The following is an 18,223-nucleotide window of genomic DNA, read 5'->3' on the forward strand; positions in this document are numbered from 1 at the left end:
GAAGCAGTGGAAATATCAAAAAATGAAATTTAAGTGTATAAATTTTGTGTAAAGAGTATGATTTATGTAAATTATTATAAATTATGAAAATAGCATGTCTGACTTTTCTACTGTATTAATTAGGAATTCACCTTGATGACATTTTGGCATTATTTATTTCATTGAATATAATAAAGATACAAAATTTAAATCAGTATGATGTCCTGTGTATTTCAAATACTATTAGTATATTAATTTTTTTGTTCTTTAAGATGAATTTTTAAAGCTCTATGTAAATGAAATTAGAAGTCAGATCTATTCTGTATGTCCAAAAGGAATTGCTACTTAGAGAAATTCTATGTTGAATATTTTTGAAAAAGCAAATAAAAGATGTACTTGTTCTCTATATACATTTGGAGGCTTACATAATTATAAGTTAAGTGGGATGTACTTCTTGATGTATTTGAAGTTTAAATGCTTTTGAGGATTGTAATAGAACTGTGCTTCTGTTTTTATTAGGTGTTAGACAAACCCAGTCGGCTAACTGAAAAGGAACTTGCTGAGGCTGCAAGCAAGTGGGCTGCTGAAAAGCTGGAAAAGGCAGATGAGAGTAACTTACCTGAAATTTCTGAGTATGAGGTAAGGCATAATGTCCCTTTTAGGTTTCACATAAAGAGTTTTGTCTGGATTTTAAATTATGGGTGGGAAATATTTGGTTTGTTCTAGTTCTGCAAAACACATACGGGGAAAACCCTCATGAATTATTAACGTGTACCACACAGAGTAATAGTATGATTATGAATGACTCTGTGTTCAGTAATTGTACTATATCTGAATTTCTCTGGTAGTTTAGAAGTGAGAAAATAGTATAAATATGGAATATAAGGAGAATGCATTATATATAAGCTTCTTTTATTTTTATTTTCTTTTATTTTTTTTTTTGTTAAAAGTATCTCTTGAAATCATGCTAAGCCACTAGTCATAACCAGCGAATTCAGAGCAAAAATCTGTTTAGACCTTAGATCTTGGACTGTATTTATATTACATGCTATTTCTCTGCAAATTATCTCATAAATATCTCAAGAAATGGAATTATTCATTGTTGGGTTACCTATGACCTTTGGTGAGTTTTGAGTACCAAAAGATGAGAGCATTTTTGGGTCCAAAGAATACTATTCATGAATCTTTGCATTAAAATATTTGAAAATGAACTCAAACTTCTCTGTATAACTTGTAACCTCTCTAATAGGGAAATGTAGATGTTTCATTGGCAAAATTAAGCTTTTCAATTCAAATGTTGGTCTAAGATTATTTTGGCATGATATGCAGAAAATATAAAAATCTCTGTACCATGACCAGTTACATAGATTTGGAAATTTCTGGCTTTTCAATAAATTTTAAGATACCTTTATTAGAAAGTTCTTTGATAAAATGGATCAAGCAATGGAATTTGATATAAAACTCATGTACCTACATAAATCTTTGTATACCTACAAACATTGTTTCCAGAGTAATAATGTACACTGCTCATAGAAAGTACAAACCAGTATAGACTCTATCAGTGCTTACACAAATAAAGCCTTTCATTTTTCAAATGCTGATTTGTCATTTAGATATCAATTGTTCTTAAGTAGGTCAAGGTTTCCTTGTTATTGTACCTATTAAAGTAGATATTTATGTGTCTTTTTTTTTTTTTTTTTTGAGTGAGAGAATGCATGCATGAGAGTGTGCAGGGGAGAGGCAGAGGCAGAGGGAGAGAGAGAATCATAAGCAGGTTCCATGCCCAGCTCAGAGCCTGACATCTGGCTCTATCTCAGGACCGTGAGATCACAACTTGAGCCAAAATCAAGAGTCAGACACGTACCCAACTGAGCCATCCAGGCACTCCTATACGTATTCTTAAGTAAATATGTATCAACACGATTTAGCTGTTCCTTTTTGGCACCTTTTCAGCACAATTTTAAAGCATGAACAATAAAGTAATTTAACAGGGCCATTTTGTTTATATTCTTTAATAATTACAATAGTGGATTTTATATTAATCTATATACTCAAAATTGCTATTTTAGAGAACTGATAATTTTTCTCAGGATTTTAAAACTTCCAAAAATTCTGTTTTCTTGTTTGTTTAATACCCTTCAATTAGCAAGGCTTTATTAAGATATATTCATCACCCCCATCACTTTTTTTTTTTTTTTTTTTTTTTAAGAGAGAGAGAGAGAAAGAGCACCAGCAGAGGAGAGGAGGAGAGGGTTGGGCTTGTTGGGGAGAGAGAGAGAATCCCAAGCAGGGTCTGTGCTCAGCACAGAGCCCGATGCAGGGCTGGGTCCCCTGACCCTGGGACCATGGCCTGAACTGAAATTAAGAGTTGGAAGCTCAACTGACTGAGCCACCCAGGCACCCTTTCCCCCCCATCATTTTTTATGTCTCTTAATTAAAAAATAATAATAAATAGTCCTCACTGTCAACCTGCCCTAGGTTTTAAATACTTCTGTTCTTTCATCATTGTTTGAATGGATCTTGACTGAATAGTCAGTCACATTGGGTCTTTTTAACCTCCTTATTTTTTCTCTTAAAATATGAACCGAATTTGCTAGGTTTTGCATTAATAAGAAGCTAACAAGTAATAAAGAGATAATTAATAAGTAACTAATAAGTAATCAAGAGCTCCCTGTAAGTGGAGTCATAGGCCAGTCACAGTCTTTTGTTGGACCAAAGGCAAGGTGAGTGAGAGTAGGGTTGAGATCTCTTTATTATGTTTGTTACATGGTGTACATCATTAATGTCTTTAAAAAAAATTTTTTTCTTTTAGCGTTTATTCATTTTTGAGAGACAGAGCGTGAGTAAGGAAGGGGCAGAGAGAGAAGGAGACATAGAATCTAAAGTAGGCTCTAGGCTCTGAGCTGTCAGCATAGAGCCCAGTGCAGGGCTCGAACTCACTGACCATGAGATCATGACGTGAGCCAAAGTCAGACGCTTAACTGACTGAGCCACCCAGGTGCTTCCATCATTAATGTTGACTTGAGCAGCAGCATCAATTTATAGCCCTGTCTAAAATGTTTTTCAAGTTATAGTGATACTTTCTTATACTGGAAATAAAGCAGCTGGGAAATTTTTATGGTACTATTGTTCTTTTATTTAAAAACTTAATCCCGTAGGACACCTGGGTGACTCAGTTTGTTGAATGTTGGACTCTTGATCTCAGCTCAGGTCTTGATCACAGGATCCTGAATTCAAGCCCCACATTGGCTCCACACTGGGTGTGAAGCCTGCTTAAAAAAAGTCATTAAACAAAAGAACTTGATCCCACCATATCTTATTAAAGTTTTGCTCAGATAGTAAGTAACCTCTGTTCTCAGGCAGTTGTTAGTTACTCATTTCAGTGATCTGTGCTTTTTGAGAAATAGAATTTTTTTTAAGTAATTAAAAAAAAGTTTTTAAGTTCATTTATTTTGAGAGAGAGAGAAAGCATGAGTGGGGAAGTGCAGAGAGAGAGAGAGAGAGAGAGAGAGAGAGAGAGAGAGAGAGAGAATTCCAAGCAGGCTTTGCACTGTCATTGCAGACATGGGGCTCAAATCTGTGAACCATGAGATTATGATCTGAGCTGAAGTCAGATACTTAACCGACTGAGACACCCAGGTGCCCTAAGAAATAGAATTTTGACTTTAATTTTGTAAACTCATATCTGATTAGGTAGAATAAACTATAAGGAAAAAAGGCTTTGATGCGAAGAAAGACATTGGCATAGTACTCTGTGTGTGTGTGTGTGTGTGTGTGTGTGTGTGTGTGTGTTTAAATGTAGTTGTGGCAGTATTTTTATTTTATAAAATTTGGGTTTTTTTTAAGATTTTATTTTTTTTTAAGTAATTTCTACACCCAATATGGGGCTCTAACTCAAAAGCTGAGATCAAGAGCCCCTCACTCTACTGACTAAGCCACCCAGGTGCTCCTTCATGTTACTTATTAAGTAATGGTCCATGTACTTCAGAAACATTGTGTAGATTTATTTTTATGACTAAGGACAGATTAAATATTTAGCTTTCCAGTTTATCTTCTCTTGCTGCTGTGACTATAGTTTTAAACAATTTGGGAGACCATGTAATTTACCGAAAGTTCAGTGAAATTGAAGATACATTCAGTGATATGCTTAACCATTCAGGAATGTTGTAATTCAATCTGCTGTTCAGCTTTATACTTTTACCTTTTGGGCTCTAATAGAGATTTCCTGAAGTATTTGATAGAATAGTAATTCTAAAGAGTCTTAATGATCTGAGGGGAAGAAAATATTCTATTAGCCAGTATGTTTGGGAAATGCTAGATTTGAAAGAGGTACGTTAGGGGTGTCTGGGTGGTTCAGTCAGTTAAACATCTGACTCTTGATTTTGGCCTAGGTCATGATCTCACAGTTCTTGGCTTTGAGGCCCTTGGGTTTGAGCCCTAAGTCAGACTCAGCACTGTAGGTGCAGAGCCTGCTTGGATTCTCTCTGTCCCTCTCTCACTCTCCCCCTCCCTCTCTTGCACTCTTTCACGCTCTCTCAAAATAAATAAACTTTAAAAAAAAAAAAAAAGGTTACTTTGATATTGCAACACTTTTCAGGGATTTTAATATGTTAATATGCTCATCAGTGGTCTGTGAAAGGAAGATGGATAATAAAATTTACATAATTTAGCAGACTTGACTATGAAATTTTTCACAGTACATATTTTAGGATTAGTACTTTAAGTTACATATTTTCAGAAAATAATACCATACTGGCTTTCTCATAGCTTATTTAAATTTGCTAAGTATTCATTCTGCATCTACTTATGTCAAACACTGCATTAGAGACACCATCCTAGCTGTCTAGGAGCTTACAGTCAAGTTTTGTAGAGACATAATTTACGATCCTCAAACAAATGGCCATCGGAGTTTAGCTTTTGGCTATCAGAATGAAAAGCAAATTACTTGGGGCTCTTAGAATGTCCCAGTAGAACAGTTGCTTCTTCCTATAGAAGAAAATTTTGACATTTTTCTTACTTAAATGTGAAAATATGATTTATGTTTTTCCACATGTAAAGTGTCATTTTCTACTTCAGTATCTGCTTACTTTCTCCATTGTAGAATACCTATCTTTAATAGTCCTCTTTCAAATTCATATTAATTCAGTGGAATCAGTAGTGTTTGAGATAAGAATCAAGGTCTTTCTTTCCCTTCCTGTTTTAAAATTTATGCTGCTTTTGTGGTCATGGATGCCCTTATTAAAGGTCATTATTGCCCTTATTAAAAATATTGTTTGTACTTGTTAAATATACACTGAATGTATCTCAAGCACTTGTCTTGTTTTCCCTCTACAGTACCTTGAAAAATACATATCTAATTATATAATTGTATAATTATATATAATTTGTTAATAAGCCCTTTTAGTGTCAATTTATTTTTTCTTCTTGTTTTCTAAAAACGTCTATCTGCTCTGATGTGCTTTCTATGCTCATCAATTTATATTTTTGTGTGTAGGCCTAGAATTATGATAAAGCCTGAAATTTCTATCTTCAGTGTGTTTTAAACTTCAACAGGTTTTTTTGTTTTGTTTTGTTTTTTGCATTAACTTAACTAAAATGGAATCTAGTGGCAGATTTTGATCTTGGGTTTTAGTCAGAACACTGGTTGTCTAAGTAATCCAATTTCCTTAACATCATTCAAATCTAATTGTTAACTTGGTATTAGAAACCTGATACTGATACTGGGATTTCTATCTTAAATACATAAAAATTTATCATCTTAACCATTGTTAACAAGGGTATAGCTCAGTGGTATTAAATACATTAGTATTATTGTATAGCCATCCACCGTTCATCCTCCTAACTCTTTTCACCTTGTAAAAGTAAAACTATACCCATTAAATGATAACTCCCTAAAGCAATTTATCAGTTTATTCTCCCAACCCCTGGCAACCACCATTATGTTTTCTGTCATTAAGATTTTGACTACTCTAAGTATCTCATAGAAGTGGTTCATACAGTATTTGTCTTTTGTGATTGGCTATTTCATTTAGCATAATGTCTTCAAGCGTCATCCGTGTTATAGCATATTACAGAATTTCTTTCCTTATTAAGGCTGAACAATATTCCATTGTGTATATGTACCACATTTTGCTTATTCATTTATCTGTCAATAGATAACGTGGGTTGCTTCTACATTTTAGCTTTGTGAATAATGCTGCTATGAGCATGGGTGTACACCTATCTTCAAGACCCTGCTTTTAGTTATTTTGGATAGGTATTCAGAAGTGGAATTGCTATATCATATGGTAATTGTATTTTTAATTTTTGAGGAACTGCCATATTGTTTTCCACAGTGACTATACCATTTTACATTCCCACCAACAGTGCACAAGGGTCCTAATTATCTACATCCTCACTATCAGTTGTAGTTTTCTGGGTTTTTTTTGTCTGTTTGTTTGTTTTTTGCTAGTAGTCACCCTAATGGATATGAGGTGGTATCTCATTGTAGTTTTGATTTACATTTCCCTAATGATTAGTGATGTTGAGCATTTTTCTTGTACTTAGTGGCCATTCATATATCTCCTTAGAAGAAATGTAAATTCAAGTTCATTGTTCATTTTTTAGTTATTTGTTTCATTGTTGTTGAGTTTTAGAAGTTGCCTATAAATTCTAGATATTAATCCCCCTTATCAGATACATGATTTACAGATATTTCTCCCATTCTGTGGGTTACTTTTTTATTCTGTTGATGGTGTTATTTAATAAGCAAAATGTTACATTTTTCAGTAAGTCCAAGTTTTTTCTCTTTCTTTCTCTCTCTCTCTCTGTTTGGTTACCTGTGCCTTTGGTGTCCTGTAGAAGAAATCATTGGCAAAGCTAAAGTCATGAAGCTTTTGTCCTATGTTTTCTTCTAAGAGTTTTATTGTTTTCGGTCCTACATTTAGGTCCTTGATCCATTGTGAGTTAATTTTTGTAGATGGTGTTAGGTAAGGATCCAGCTTCATTCTTTTGCATGTGGATATCCAGTATTCCCAGTTTCACTTGTTGAAAAGACTGTATTTTTCCCATTGAATGGTCTTGGTATCTTTGTTAAAAATCATTTGACGTATGTAAGAAGACTTATTTCTGGACTCTCTGTTCTATATATATCTGTCTGTATGCCAGTATTACACTGATTTGATTAATGGACCTTGGTAGTAAGTTTTGAAATAGGAAGTATAGGTCTTCTACTTTTGCTCTTTTTTTTTTTCAAGGTTTATTTTGCTTATCTAGAGTCCCATGAGATTCCTTACAAATTTTTGTAGAGTTGGGTTTTTTTTGTTTTGTTTTGTTTTAATTTCTGCAGAAAATCCCATTGGGATTTTGGTAGGGATTGCCTTGAATCTGTACATTGCTTTGGATGGTATTGACATTTTAACAATACTGTCTTTCATTGTGTGAACGTGGGATGTGTTTCCATTTATTTATGTCTTCTTTCAGCAGTGTTTTTGTTGTTTTCATTATACAAGTTTTTCATCTCCATGGTTAATTCCTAAGTTGTTTTTGTTTGTTTCTTTGTTTGTTTTATTTTATTTTATTTTATTTTATTTTATTTTATTTTATTTTATTTTATTTTATTTTATTTTATTTTATTTTATTTTATTTTTTTGAGAGAGAGAGAGCATGGGAGGGGCAGAGAGAGAGAGGGAGAAGGAAAATGCAGGGCTTGAACTCACAAACCATGAGATCATGACCTGAGCCAAAATCAAAAGTTGGATGCTTAACTGACTGAGCCACCCAGGCACCCCAGTTCCTAAGTATTTTATTCTGTTTGATACTATTGTAAATGGAATTGTTTTGTAATTTCCTTTTCAGATAATTCCATTGTTCATCTATAGAAACACAATTAATTTTTGTGTGCTGAGTTTGTACCTTGCTACTTTGCTGAATTCATTTATCAGGGTGTGTGTGCATAATCTTTAGGGTTTTCTACATATAAGGTCATATCTGCAAACAGAGATAATTTTACTTATTCCTTTCTAATTTGCGTACCTTTCCTTTCTTCTCCTTTCCTACCACCCCCCCTCCCCTAACTGTGGCTAAAACTCCCAGTACTGTTTTGCATAGAAGTGATGAAAGCAAGCATCCTTGCTTTGTTCATGATTTTAAAGAAAAATCTTTTAGCCTTTCAGTATCAAGTGTGATGTTCGCTGTAGTTTTTTCATATATGACTTTTATTATTTTGAGATGGTTTACTTCTATTCCTAGTTTGTTGAGTGTTTCATCATGAAAAAGTGTTAAATTTTGTCAGATACTTTTTCTGTATCAATTGAGATGATCATGTAGCTTTTTCCCTTTATTCTGATGATGTGGAGTATTACACTCATTAGTTTTCCTATATTAAACCATCCCTTGCATTTCAGGCATAAATGCCACTTGGTAATGATGTATATAATCCTTTTAATATGCTGCTGAATTTATGCTACTGAATTCCTTGTGCTAGTGTCTTGTTGAGATATTTTTGCATCAGTGTTCCTAAGGGATATTGGACTGTTTGTTGTTGTAGTGTCTTTGTCTGGCTTTGTATCAGGGTAATGTCCTCATAGAATGAGTTAGGAAGAATTCCTTCCTCTTCAGTTTTGGAAGAGTTTTTAAAGGCTTGGTATTAGTTCTTTATTAATTTATTATTATTACTATTTTTTTAACATTTAATTTTGAGAGACAGCGAGAGACATATTGTGAGTGGGAGAGGGGTAGAGAGAGTACGGGAGACAGAATCTGAAGCAGGCTTCGGGCTCTAAGCTGTCAGCACAGGGCCTGACCCAAGGCTCAAACCCACAAACCTCGAGATCATGACCTGAGCCAAAGTCAGAAGCTTAACTGACTGAGCTACCCAGGCGCCCAGCTTGGTATTAGTTCTTTATATGTTTAGTAGAACTTACCGGTGAAGCCATAAGGGTCCATGGCTTTTCTTTGCTGGGAGGATTTTGATTACTGATTCAGTTTCCTTACAAGTTACAAGTCTGTTTAGGTTTTATATTTCTTCTTGATTTAGTTTTGGTAGGTTTTGTGTTTCTAGGAATTTTTCCATTTTACCTAGGTTATCCTTTTTGTCAGCATGCACTTGTTCATAGTACTCTCTTAATAATTCTTTTTATTTCTGTAGGATTGGTAGTAATGTTCCCACTTTTATTTCTGATTTTAGTAATTGGAGTCTTCTCTTAGTCCATCTAACTAAAGGTTTGTCAATTTTGTTGATCTTTTTGAAGAACCAACTTTTGGTTTCTTTTTTTTTTTTTCTTTTGTTTTCTATCTACTTCATTTATCTCTGCTCTAATCTTTAATATTTCTTTCCTTCTGGTATCTTTGGGTTTAGTTCTGATTTTTCTGTTTTTCTAGTTCCTTAAGTTGTAAAGTTAGGTTGTTGATTTGAATTCATTCTTGTTTAATATAAGTGTTTATAGACATTAATTTCTCCCTTAGCACTGCTTTGCTACTTCTCATAAGTTTTTGTACATGGTATTTTCATTTGTTTCTTAAGCATTTCCTGCTTTCAATATAATTTCTTCTTTGGTCTATTGTTTAAAGGTGTGTTCTTAAATTTCCAAAATTTTGTGCATTTTCCAGTTTACTTTTTAAATCCATTGACATTTAGTATGTGGCCTAACACATAGTCTATCCTGGCAAATGTCTCCTGCGCCTGAGAAGAATGTATTCTGTTGTTGGGTAGAGTGTTTCTTGTATGTCTGTTAGATCTACTTTGTATATTGTTTAAGTCCTCTGTTTCACTACCTTATATCTGGTTTTTCTGTCCATTACTGTGACAAGGGTATTGAAGTCTCCAGTTATTACTGTATAACTTTTATTTCTCCATTTCTTTCAGATTTTTGCTTCATATATTTTGATGGTCTATTCTTAGGTCCATAGATGTTTATAGTTGTTATATCTTCTTGCTGTATTGGACCTTTTATTAATATACTCTTGTCTCTTATAACCTTTTTTTGACATAAAGTCTGTTTTGTCTGATATGAATATAGCCACACCTACTTTCTTACAGTTATTATTTGTATGGGCTATCTTTTTGTATCCTTTTGCTTTCAACATGTTTGTGTCTTTGAGTCTAAAGTAAGTCTCTTATAGACATTATGTAGTTGGATCATGTGTTTTTATCTACTCTGCCAACCTCTGCCCTTTGATTGGAAGGTTTAATCCATTAAATAATTACTGAGAAGAAGGGACTCAACTTCTGTCATTGAGCTGTTTGTTTTCTGTATGCCCTGTAGCTTTTTTGTCCCTCATTTCCTGCATTCTGGTTTCTTTTGTTTTTAATTGAGTTTTGTTTTGTTCTTTGGTAGGCAGTGAAATTTTTAAGTTCCTTCTTAATTTCCTTTTATATATATTCTTTTAAAAATATGTAATATTTATTTCCTTTAATATTTCTTTCCTTTTGGTATCTTTTGGTTTAGTTATGATTTTTCTGTTTTTCTAGTTCCTTAAGTTGTAAAGTTAGGTTGAGAGGGAGAGAGAGAATCTAAAGCAGGCTCCATACTCAGCACAGATCCTGATGCAGGACTTGTTCTCACGATTGTGAGATGACCTGAGCCGAAATCAAGAGTCAGATGCTTAACTGGCTGAGCCACCCAGGTGCCCATTGTGTATATCCTGTACCTATTTTCTTTATGGTTACCATGAAGATTACATTTGCATCCTAAAGTTATAACACTAATTTGTATTTATATCAGCTTAAGTTCAATAACATACAAAAATTCTGTTCCTTTCCAGCTCCATCTCCATGCCTTTTGGCTATTGCTATCACAAAATTACATCTTGATTCATTGCATCCCCAAAACGTGAACTAATACTAATAATTGTTTTAAATGCAGTAGTCTCTTAAGTTATCTAGAAAACAAGATTTGGAGTTATAAACCAAGGTTATAGTAGTACTAGCTTTTACACCAATAGTGTCCTTTAAATGTATTAGTCTCTTAAATCATGTGTAGAAAACAAAACAAAACAAAAAAACAATTGCAAAGCATTGGTACAGTAATATTTTTATAATTGTCCAGGTATTTATCTTTATTGAGATCTTTATTTCTCTGAAAGACTTCAAATTACTGCCTAGTGTACATTCATTTCACCTTGGAGGATCCCCTCGAGCATTTCTTGCAGGGCAGATTTAGTCATAAACTCCCTGAACTTTTGTTAATCTGAAAATGGCTTGATTTCTTACCCTTTTTTCAAGGATAGTTTTGTTGGATAAAGGAATCTCAGTTGACAGTTTTTCTTTTATTACAGTTGATTCTTGAACAACATGGCTTTGAACTGCACAGGTCCACTTACATGTGGATATTTTTCAATAAGTGTGTTGGAAGACACTTTGGAGATTTGTAACAATTTATTTATTTATTTATTTATTTTCAACGTTTATTTTTGGGACAGAGAGAGACAGAGCATGAACGGGGGAGGGGCAGAGAGAGAGGGAGACACAGAATCGGAAGCAGGCTCCAGGCTCTGAGCCATCAACCCAGAGCCCGACGCGGGGCTCGAACTCGCAGACCGCGAGATCGTGACCTGGCTGAAGTCGGACGCTTAACCGACTGCGCCACCCAGGCGCCCCTAGATTTGTAACAATTTAAATGTCTATTTTTACTTATTTTTGAGAGAGAGCAAGAGAGAGAGGGGGAGAGGCAGAGAGAGAGGGAGACAGAGAATCCCAAGCAGGCCCTGTGCTGTTGGCACAGAGCCCATTGCAGGGCTCAAACTCATAAACCATGAGAGCATGACCAGAGTTGAAATGAAGAGTCAGATGCTCAATCGACTGAGCAACTCAGGTGCCTCAGGAGATTTGCATCAATTTGAAAAGGCTCACAGACAAACCGTATAGCATAGAAATACAAAAAAAAAAAGTTGTTATAAGAATTAGGTATTATAAGAATACAGTATATAATACATATAACTTACAAAATATGTGCTAATTGACAGTTTGTGTCATTAAGGCATCTGATTAACAGTAGGCTATTAGTTGATTTTGGAGAGTCAAAAGTTATAAAAGGATAAAAGGATTTTTGACTGGGTTAGCCCTCCAATCACCATGTTGTTCAGGATCAACTGTACTTTGAATATGGGCCTACTGTAATATTGCCTTCAAAGTTTCTGATGAGAAATCTATTTTTTTTTTACCTTCCGTGTATGAGAAAATGATTTTTTTCTTGTATATGATGAGTTTGCTTTTCACTGCTTTCAAGAGTCTCTCTTTTCTTTGTCTTTTGAAAATCTGATTATGATGTATTTTGGTGTGAGTCTTGAGTTCACCTAACTTAGGTTTTGTTAAGCTTCTTTGGATGTTTATATTTAAGTCGTCCATCAGATTTGAAGTTTTTAACCATTATTTATTCAAATATTTTCTGCTACTTTCCTCTTCTAGGACTCCCATAGTACATATTTTGGTCCACTTGGTGGTGTCCCAACAGATTCCTTAGGCTCTGTTCACCTTTCTTTAATCTTCTTTCATTTTGTTTCTCAGACTCCATAATTTCCATTGCAAGTTCACTGATTCTTCTGCCTACTCAAATCTGCCTTTGAATCCCTGTAGAAAAATTTTCATTTCAGCTATTGTACTTTCTAGCTTTGTGATTTCTTTTAGGTGTCTTTTTAGGTTTTCTGTCTCTTCTTTGGTATTTCTGTTTTGTTCACACATTTTCTTGGCTTTCTTCACAACATTCTTTAGTTCTTTGAGCAATTGGAGACAGTAGTTTTGTTGTGTTGTGTTTTTTTAGATTTTATTTTTAAGTAATCTCTACACCCAACATGGGGATTGAACCTACAGCCCTGAGATCAAGAGTTGCATGCTTGGGGTGCCTGGGTGGCTCAGTCAGTTAAGCTGGTTTTGGCTCAGGTCATGGTTTCATGGTTTGTGGATTCAAGCCCCGAATCAGGCTATGTGCTGACAGTGTGGAGCCTGTTTGAGATTCTCTCCCTCCCCCTCTCTGCCCCTCCCCTTCTCCCTCTGTCTCTAAAAATAAATAAATAAACTTAAAAAAAAAAAAAAAAAGAGTTGCATGTTTTATCAACTAAGCCAGCCAGGCTTCCTGAGACCATAGTTTAAAATTTATTTTCTGGTAGACCTGTTGTTAGGTCTGTTTCAGAGACAGTTTCTATTGATTTATTTTTTCCTTCAAATGGGACTTTCTTCTTTCTTTGTATGCCTTGTGATTTTTTGAACAGTAGGCATTTGAATCTAATAACCGATAATTCCGAAATCAGATATTCTCCCCACATCCCTTTCTATTGTTGTGTGGTGTCTGTGTGCTGAGGATGAGTCTAGGTGTCAGTTTAAGGTCCTTGCTGAGGGGCGCCTGGGTGGCGCAGTCGGTTAAGCCTCCGACTTCAGCCAGGTCACGATCTCGTGGTCCGTGAGTTCGAGCCCCGCGTCAGGCTCTGGGCTGATGGCTCAGAGCCTGGAGCCTGTTTCCGATTCTGTGTCTCCCTCTCTCTCTGCCCCTCCCCCGTTCATGCTCTGTCTCTCTCTGTTCCAAAAATAAATAAACGTTGAAAAAAAAATTTTTTAAGGTCCTTTCTGAGTCTTAGAATGTACAGTCACTTTTTAACTTGCCCCATATAAGCAGGGTTTTTTTTTAATGTCCTAATATTAACATCTAACTTTCAAAAGGTGAAGAAGTGAAAAATAAAGGAAAAAGGGTACTGGCAGCTTAATTCACGGGAGTCACTTCAGCCATAATAGGAGGGGTTTGAAACAATAGTAGGAGATATGAGCAATGGCTGTTTACTCCTTTGTGATCGCAAGCCCCAATCAGTGATCAGAGCACAGATTCCTGATGTTTGGAAAATGGGGTCCTTTTTGCCCAACCTCAGGTACCTACCCGCCAAGTGGCTGAGGGTTGTGATGGATAGCTGCTATTGTGGCAAGAACTGAAATTAACCTCAGTTTTCCATGTATTCCTCTGGAAGTTGCAAACCTTCAGGAGAATCCAGAGTTCCAGAATGGTTACATCAGACAATGTTTTCCAGTGCATTTGTTGTTTATGTTAGGAGACAGATTTCTGATGCTTTCTATTGTGGCATCTCCCTGATTTTCACTGCTTTCTTCCTTAAGTGATTGGTATATTTTCAGTTGAAATCTCTTAAAATATATAACTTAGACTTGCGAAAACCAGGTTTTAAAAAAAGTAGATTATACATGTACATGTCAGAAATTCAAATGTCACAAAAATGTGTGGCATCTCCCTTCCATCCTACTCCTTACTTCTAAGTTATTCCTATTGAGCCAACCACCACCCGCCCCCCCCCTTTTTTTTTTTACACTTTTCCCCCATAGATAGCATCCTTCCAGAGATCATTTGTGTGTGTATGTGTGTGTATATATGTACATATATATATATATGCATAAACGTACATATACACATACTTCCTCTCTCTCTTTTTTTACAGTTGGCAGTATATTGATAGGAAATGAATGACCTCCAGAATGTTCCAGGAGAAAAATTAGAGTACATTATACAACAATTATAGGCTGTTATTCTTTTAGATGATTTCTTAATATCCCATAGTTCTACATACTGGATAATTTATTTGTCCTAATGATGGACATGTAGGTTGTTTTCAGTCATTTGCTATCAGTGGCAGCCATGTGTTAGTATCTGTTGCTCATGTCTGTATCTGTAGATTAAGTTTCTAGAGGTGAAGTTGCTGGGTGAAAGGCGCATGTACTAAATTGCAATACATGCTGCCAGATTACTGTGTAAAGAAGTTGTGGCAGTATACACTCCCAATACACTAGGAGTTGATGTGCTTTTCCTAGTGAAAATTACCACTCATTAGTATATATCTTGTGACTTCACTAAACCTACTGCTTTTTGCCACTACTTAATTTTTTAAAATTCAGTTTTTGAAATAAGTTCTATTTCTTTTTTTCCCTCTCATTTCCCACCTACCTAACATATGCGGCAGTAGAGTATATGAGCTCAAACTTTACAGTTTACTCTAAGTCATTGCTTACTGCAAGTTACATAGAGGCAAGAACTTTGCTCTGTTGTGTTCATTAATGTATCTATCCACTGTTCCTGGAACAGTGTTTGGTATTTGTCATACAGTAAATTTTGTTTTTAATTTTCTAAAAAAAATTTTATTTTAATTCCAGTTAGTTAACTTACAGTGTTATTTTACTTGCAGGTGTACAATATAGTGATTCAACATTTTCATACATCACTTGGTGTTTATCATGACAAGTGCTCCTTAATCCCCATCACCTATTTAACCCATCCCCCCACCCACCTTCCCTCCGGTAACCATCAGTTTGTTTGTTCTCTATAGTTAACAGTCTGTTTGTTTGTTTGTTTGTTTGTTTCTTTCTTTCTTTCTTTCTTTCTTTCTTTCTTTCTTCTTTCTTTCTTTCTTTCTTTCTGTCTGTCTGTCTGTCTGTCTCTTTTTCCCTTTTTTCCCCCTTTGCCCATTTGTTTTGTTTCTTAAATTCTACATATGAGTGAAATAATATGGTATTTGTTTTTCTCTGACTTCCTTAATTTAGCATTATACTGTCTAGCTCCATCCATGTTGTTGCATATGTCAAGATTTCATTCTTCTTTATGGCTGAATAATACTCCATTGCACATATGTACCCCATCTTCTATATCCATTCATCAGTACATGGACGCTTGGGCTGCTTCCATATCTTAGCTATTGTAAATAATGCTACTATAAACATAGGGGTACATGTATCCCTTTGAATTAGCACTTTTGTAAACACTGAGTAGTGCATACCTCCATACTGTTTTCTACAGTGACTGTACCAGTTTGTATTCCAATAGTAGATGAGTGTTCCTTTTGCTCCACATCCCTGCCAACACCTGTTGTGTCTTGTGTCGTTGATTTTAGCCATTCTGACAGGGGTAAGATGATACTGCATTGTAGTTTTGATTTGCATTTTCTTTATAATGAATGATGTTGAAGATCTTTCCATGTGTCTGTTGGCCATCTGGATGTCTTCCTTGGAGAAACATCTGTTCCTGCCTTCTGCCCATTTTTAATTGGATTATTTGTTTTTATAATGTGTTGAGTTATATCAATTCTTTATGTATTTTGGATAGTAACCCTTTATCAGATATGTTATTTGCAAATATATTCTCCCATTCAGTAGTTTGCCTTTTAGTTTTTTTTTTAATTTTTTTTTTTAATGTTTAGTTTTGAGAGAGAGAGAGAGAGAGAGAGAGAGAGAGAGAGAGCGCGCGCGAGCGGGGGAGGGACAGAGAAAGGGAGAGACACAGAGTCTGAAGCAGGTTCCAGGCTCTGAGCTGTCAGCACAGAGCCCGACACAGGGCTGGAACCCACGAACCATGAAATCTTAACTCAAGCCAAGGATGGACACTTCACTGACTGAGCCATCCAGGTGCCCCTGCCTTTTTGTTTTGTTGATTGTTTCCTTTGCTGTGTAGAAGCTTTTTATTTTGATAAATTCCCAGTAGTTTATTTTTGCATTTTGAAGTTATTTTTGTGTATGGTTTAAGAAAGAGTTCAGTTTCATTCTCTTGCATGTCACTGTCTACTTTCCCTACCACCATTTGTTGAAGAGACTGTCTTTTTCCCATTGGATATTCTTTCCTGCTTTTTTGAAGATTAATTGATCATATTTATTTTTCTAGGTTTTCTGTTATGTTCCATTGATCTATACGTCTGTTTTTGTAACAGTACCATACTATTTTGATTACAGTAATACAACTTGAAATCTGGAATTGAGATACCTCCAGCTTTGTTTTTCTTAAAATTTTAAGAGTGCTTTGGCTGTTTGGATCTTTTCTTTTCTTTTCTTTTCTTTTCTTTTCTTTTCTTTTCTTTTCTTTTCTTTTCTTTTCTTTTTTGTGGTTCCATAAAAATTTTAGGATTGTTTGTTCTAGTTCTGTGGAAAATGCTGTTGTTATTTTGATAGGGATTGCATTAAATCTGTAGATTGCTTTCAGTAGTATAGATATTTTAACAATACTTGTTCCTCCAATCCATTAGCATAAAATGTCTTTCCATATTTTTGTGTCTTTAATTTTGGTCATCAGTGTCTTATATTTTAGTACAGGTCTTTCATTTTTTGGTTAAATTTATTCTCAGGTATTTTATTATTTTTGGTATAATTGCAAATGGAATTGTTCTGGTTTCGTTGTGCTGCTTCATTATTACGTAAATGGAAATGCAGTGGATTTCTGTACATTGATTTTGTATCCTGCAACCTTACTGAATTCATTTATCAGTTTTAGTAGTTTTTTGGTAGAGTCTTTCAGGTTTTCTATGTATAGTATCATATCATCTGCAAATTATGAAAAGTTTTACTTCTCCCCTACCAATTTGGATGCCTTTTATTTCTTTTTGTTGTCTGATTGCTGTGGCTAGAACTTCCAGTGCTATGATGAATAAAAGTTGTGAGAATTGACATCCTTGTCTTGTTCCTGACCTTAGGGGAAAAGCTCTGTTTTTCCCCATTGAGGATAATGTCAGCTGTGAGTTTTTCATATCTGGCCTTTATCTCATTGTGGTATTTTCCCTCTAAACCTACTTGGTGGAGGCTTTTTATCATGAATGGGTGTTGTACTTTGTCAAATGCCTTTTCTGTGCCTATTGATGTTATGTATCACGTTGATTGATTTGCAAATATCAAACCACTCCTGTGATGTACAAGGGGAATAAATCACACTTGATTATGGTGAATGATCTTTTAAATGTATTCTTGGATTTGGTTTGCTAATATTTTGTTGAGGATTTTTGCATCTACATTCATCAGAGATATTGGCCAGTAGTTTTCTTTTTTTGTGGTATCTTTATCTGGTTTTGATTTCTGGGTAATGCTTGCTTCATAGAATGAATTTTGAAGTTTTCCTTCCTCTTATATTTTTTGGAATAGTTTGAGAAAAACAGGTATTAACTCTTCTTTAAATATTTGGTAAAATTCACTTGTGAAGTCATTTGGTCCTGGACTTCTGTTTGCTGGGAGTTTTTGTTTATGGAATCACTTTTTTTGCTGGTAATTGGTCTTTCAAATTTTCTTTCAGTTTTGGTAGGTTATATGTTTCTACGAATTTATCCATTTCGTCTTGGTTGTTGGCATATACTTTTTTTCATACTATTCTGTGATAAGTTTGGCTAGAAGTTTAACAATTTCATTGATTTTTTTTTTTCTCCCAAAGGAATAGTTCCTGGATTCATTGATCTAGGTTCTGTTGTTTTTTTTAGTTTCTGTGTCATTTATTTCTGCTCAAATCTATTATTTCTTTCATTCTGCTGGTTT

The 18,223-nt window shown here is 34.9% G+C and overlaps 1 protein-coding gene across 8 annotated transcripts in view; it reads left to right on the forward strand.

The window, feature by feature from the left end:
- Positions 1-18,223, forward strand: part of PPHLN1 (periphilin 1) — a 142,417-nt gene that overhangs the window by 71,449 nt on the left and 52,745 nt on the right. For all 8 annotated transcript variants that reach the window (XM_006933619.4, XM_006933622.4, XM_011283878.3 and 5 more), the window contains one exon: positions 499-618. In XM_006933619.4, coding sequence (XP_006933681.1) covers positions 499-618 — 120 coding nt within the window. The remainder of the gene's footprint in view (positions 1-498; positions 619-18,223) is intronic.

Source organism: Felis catus, chromosome B4 (genome assembly GCF_018350175.1).
Source record: "Felis catus isolate Fca126 chromosome B4, F.catus_Fca126_mat1.0, whole genome shotgun sequence".
Lineage (NCBI taxonomy): Eukaryota > Metazoa > Chordata > Mammalia > Carnivora > Felidae > Felis > Felis catus.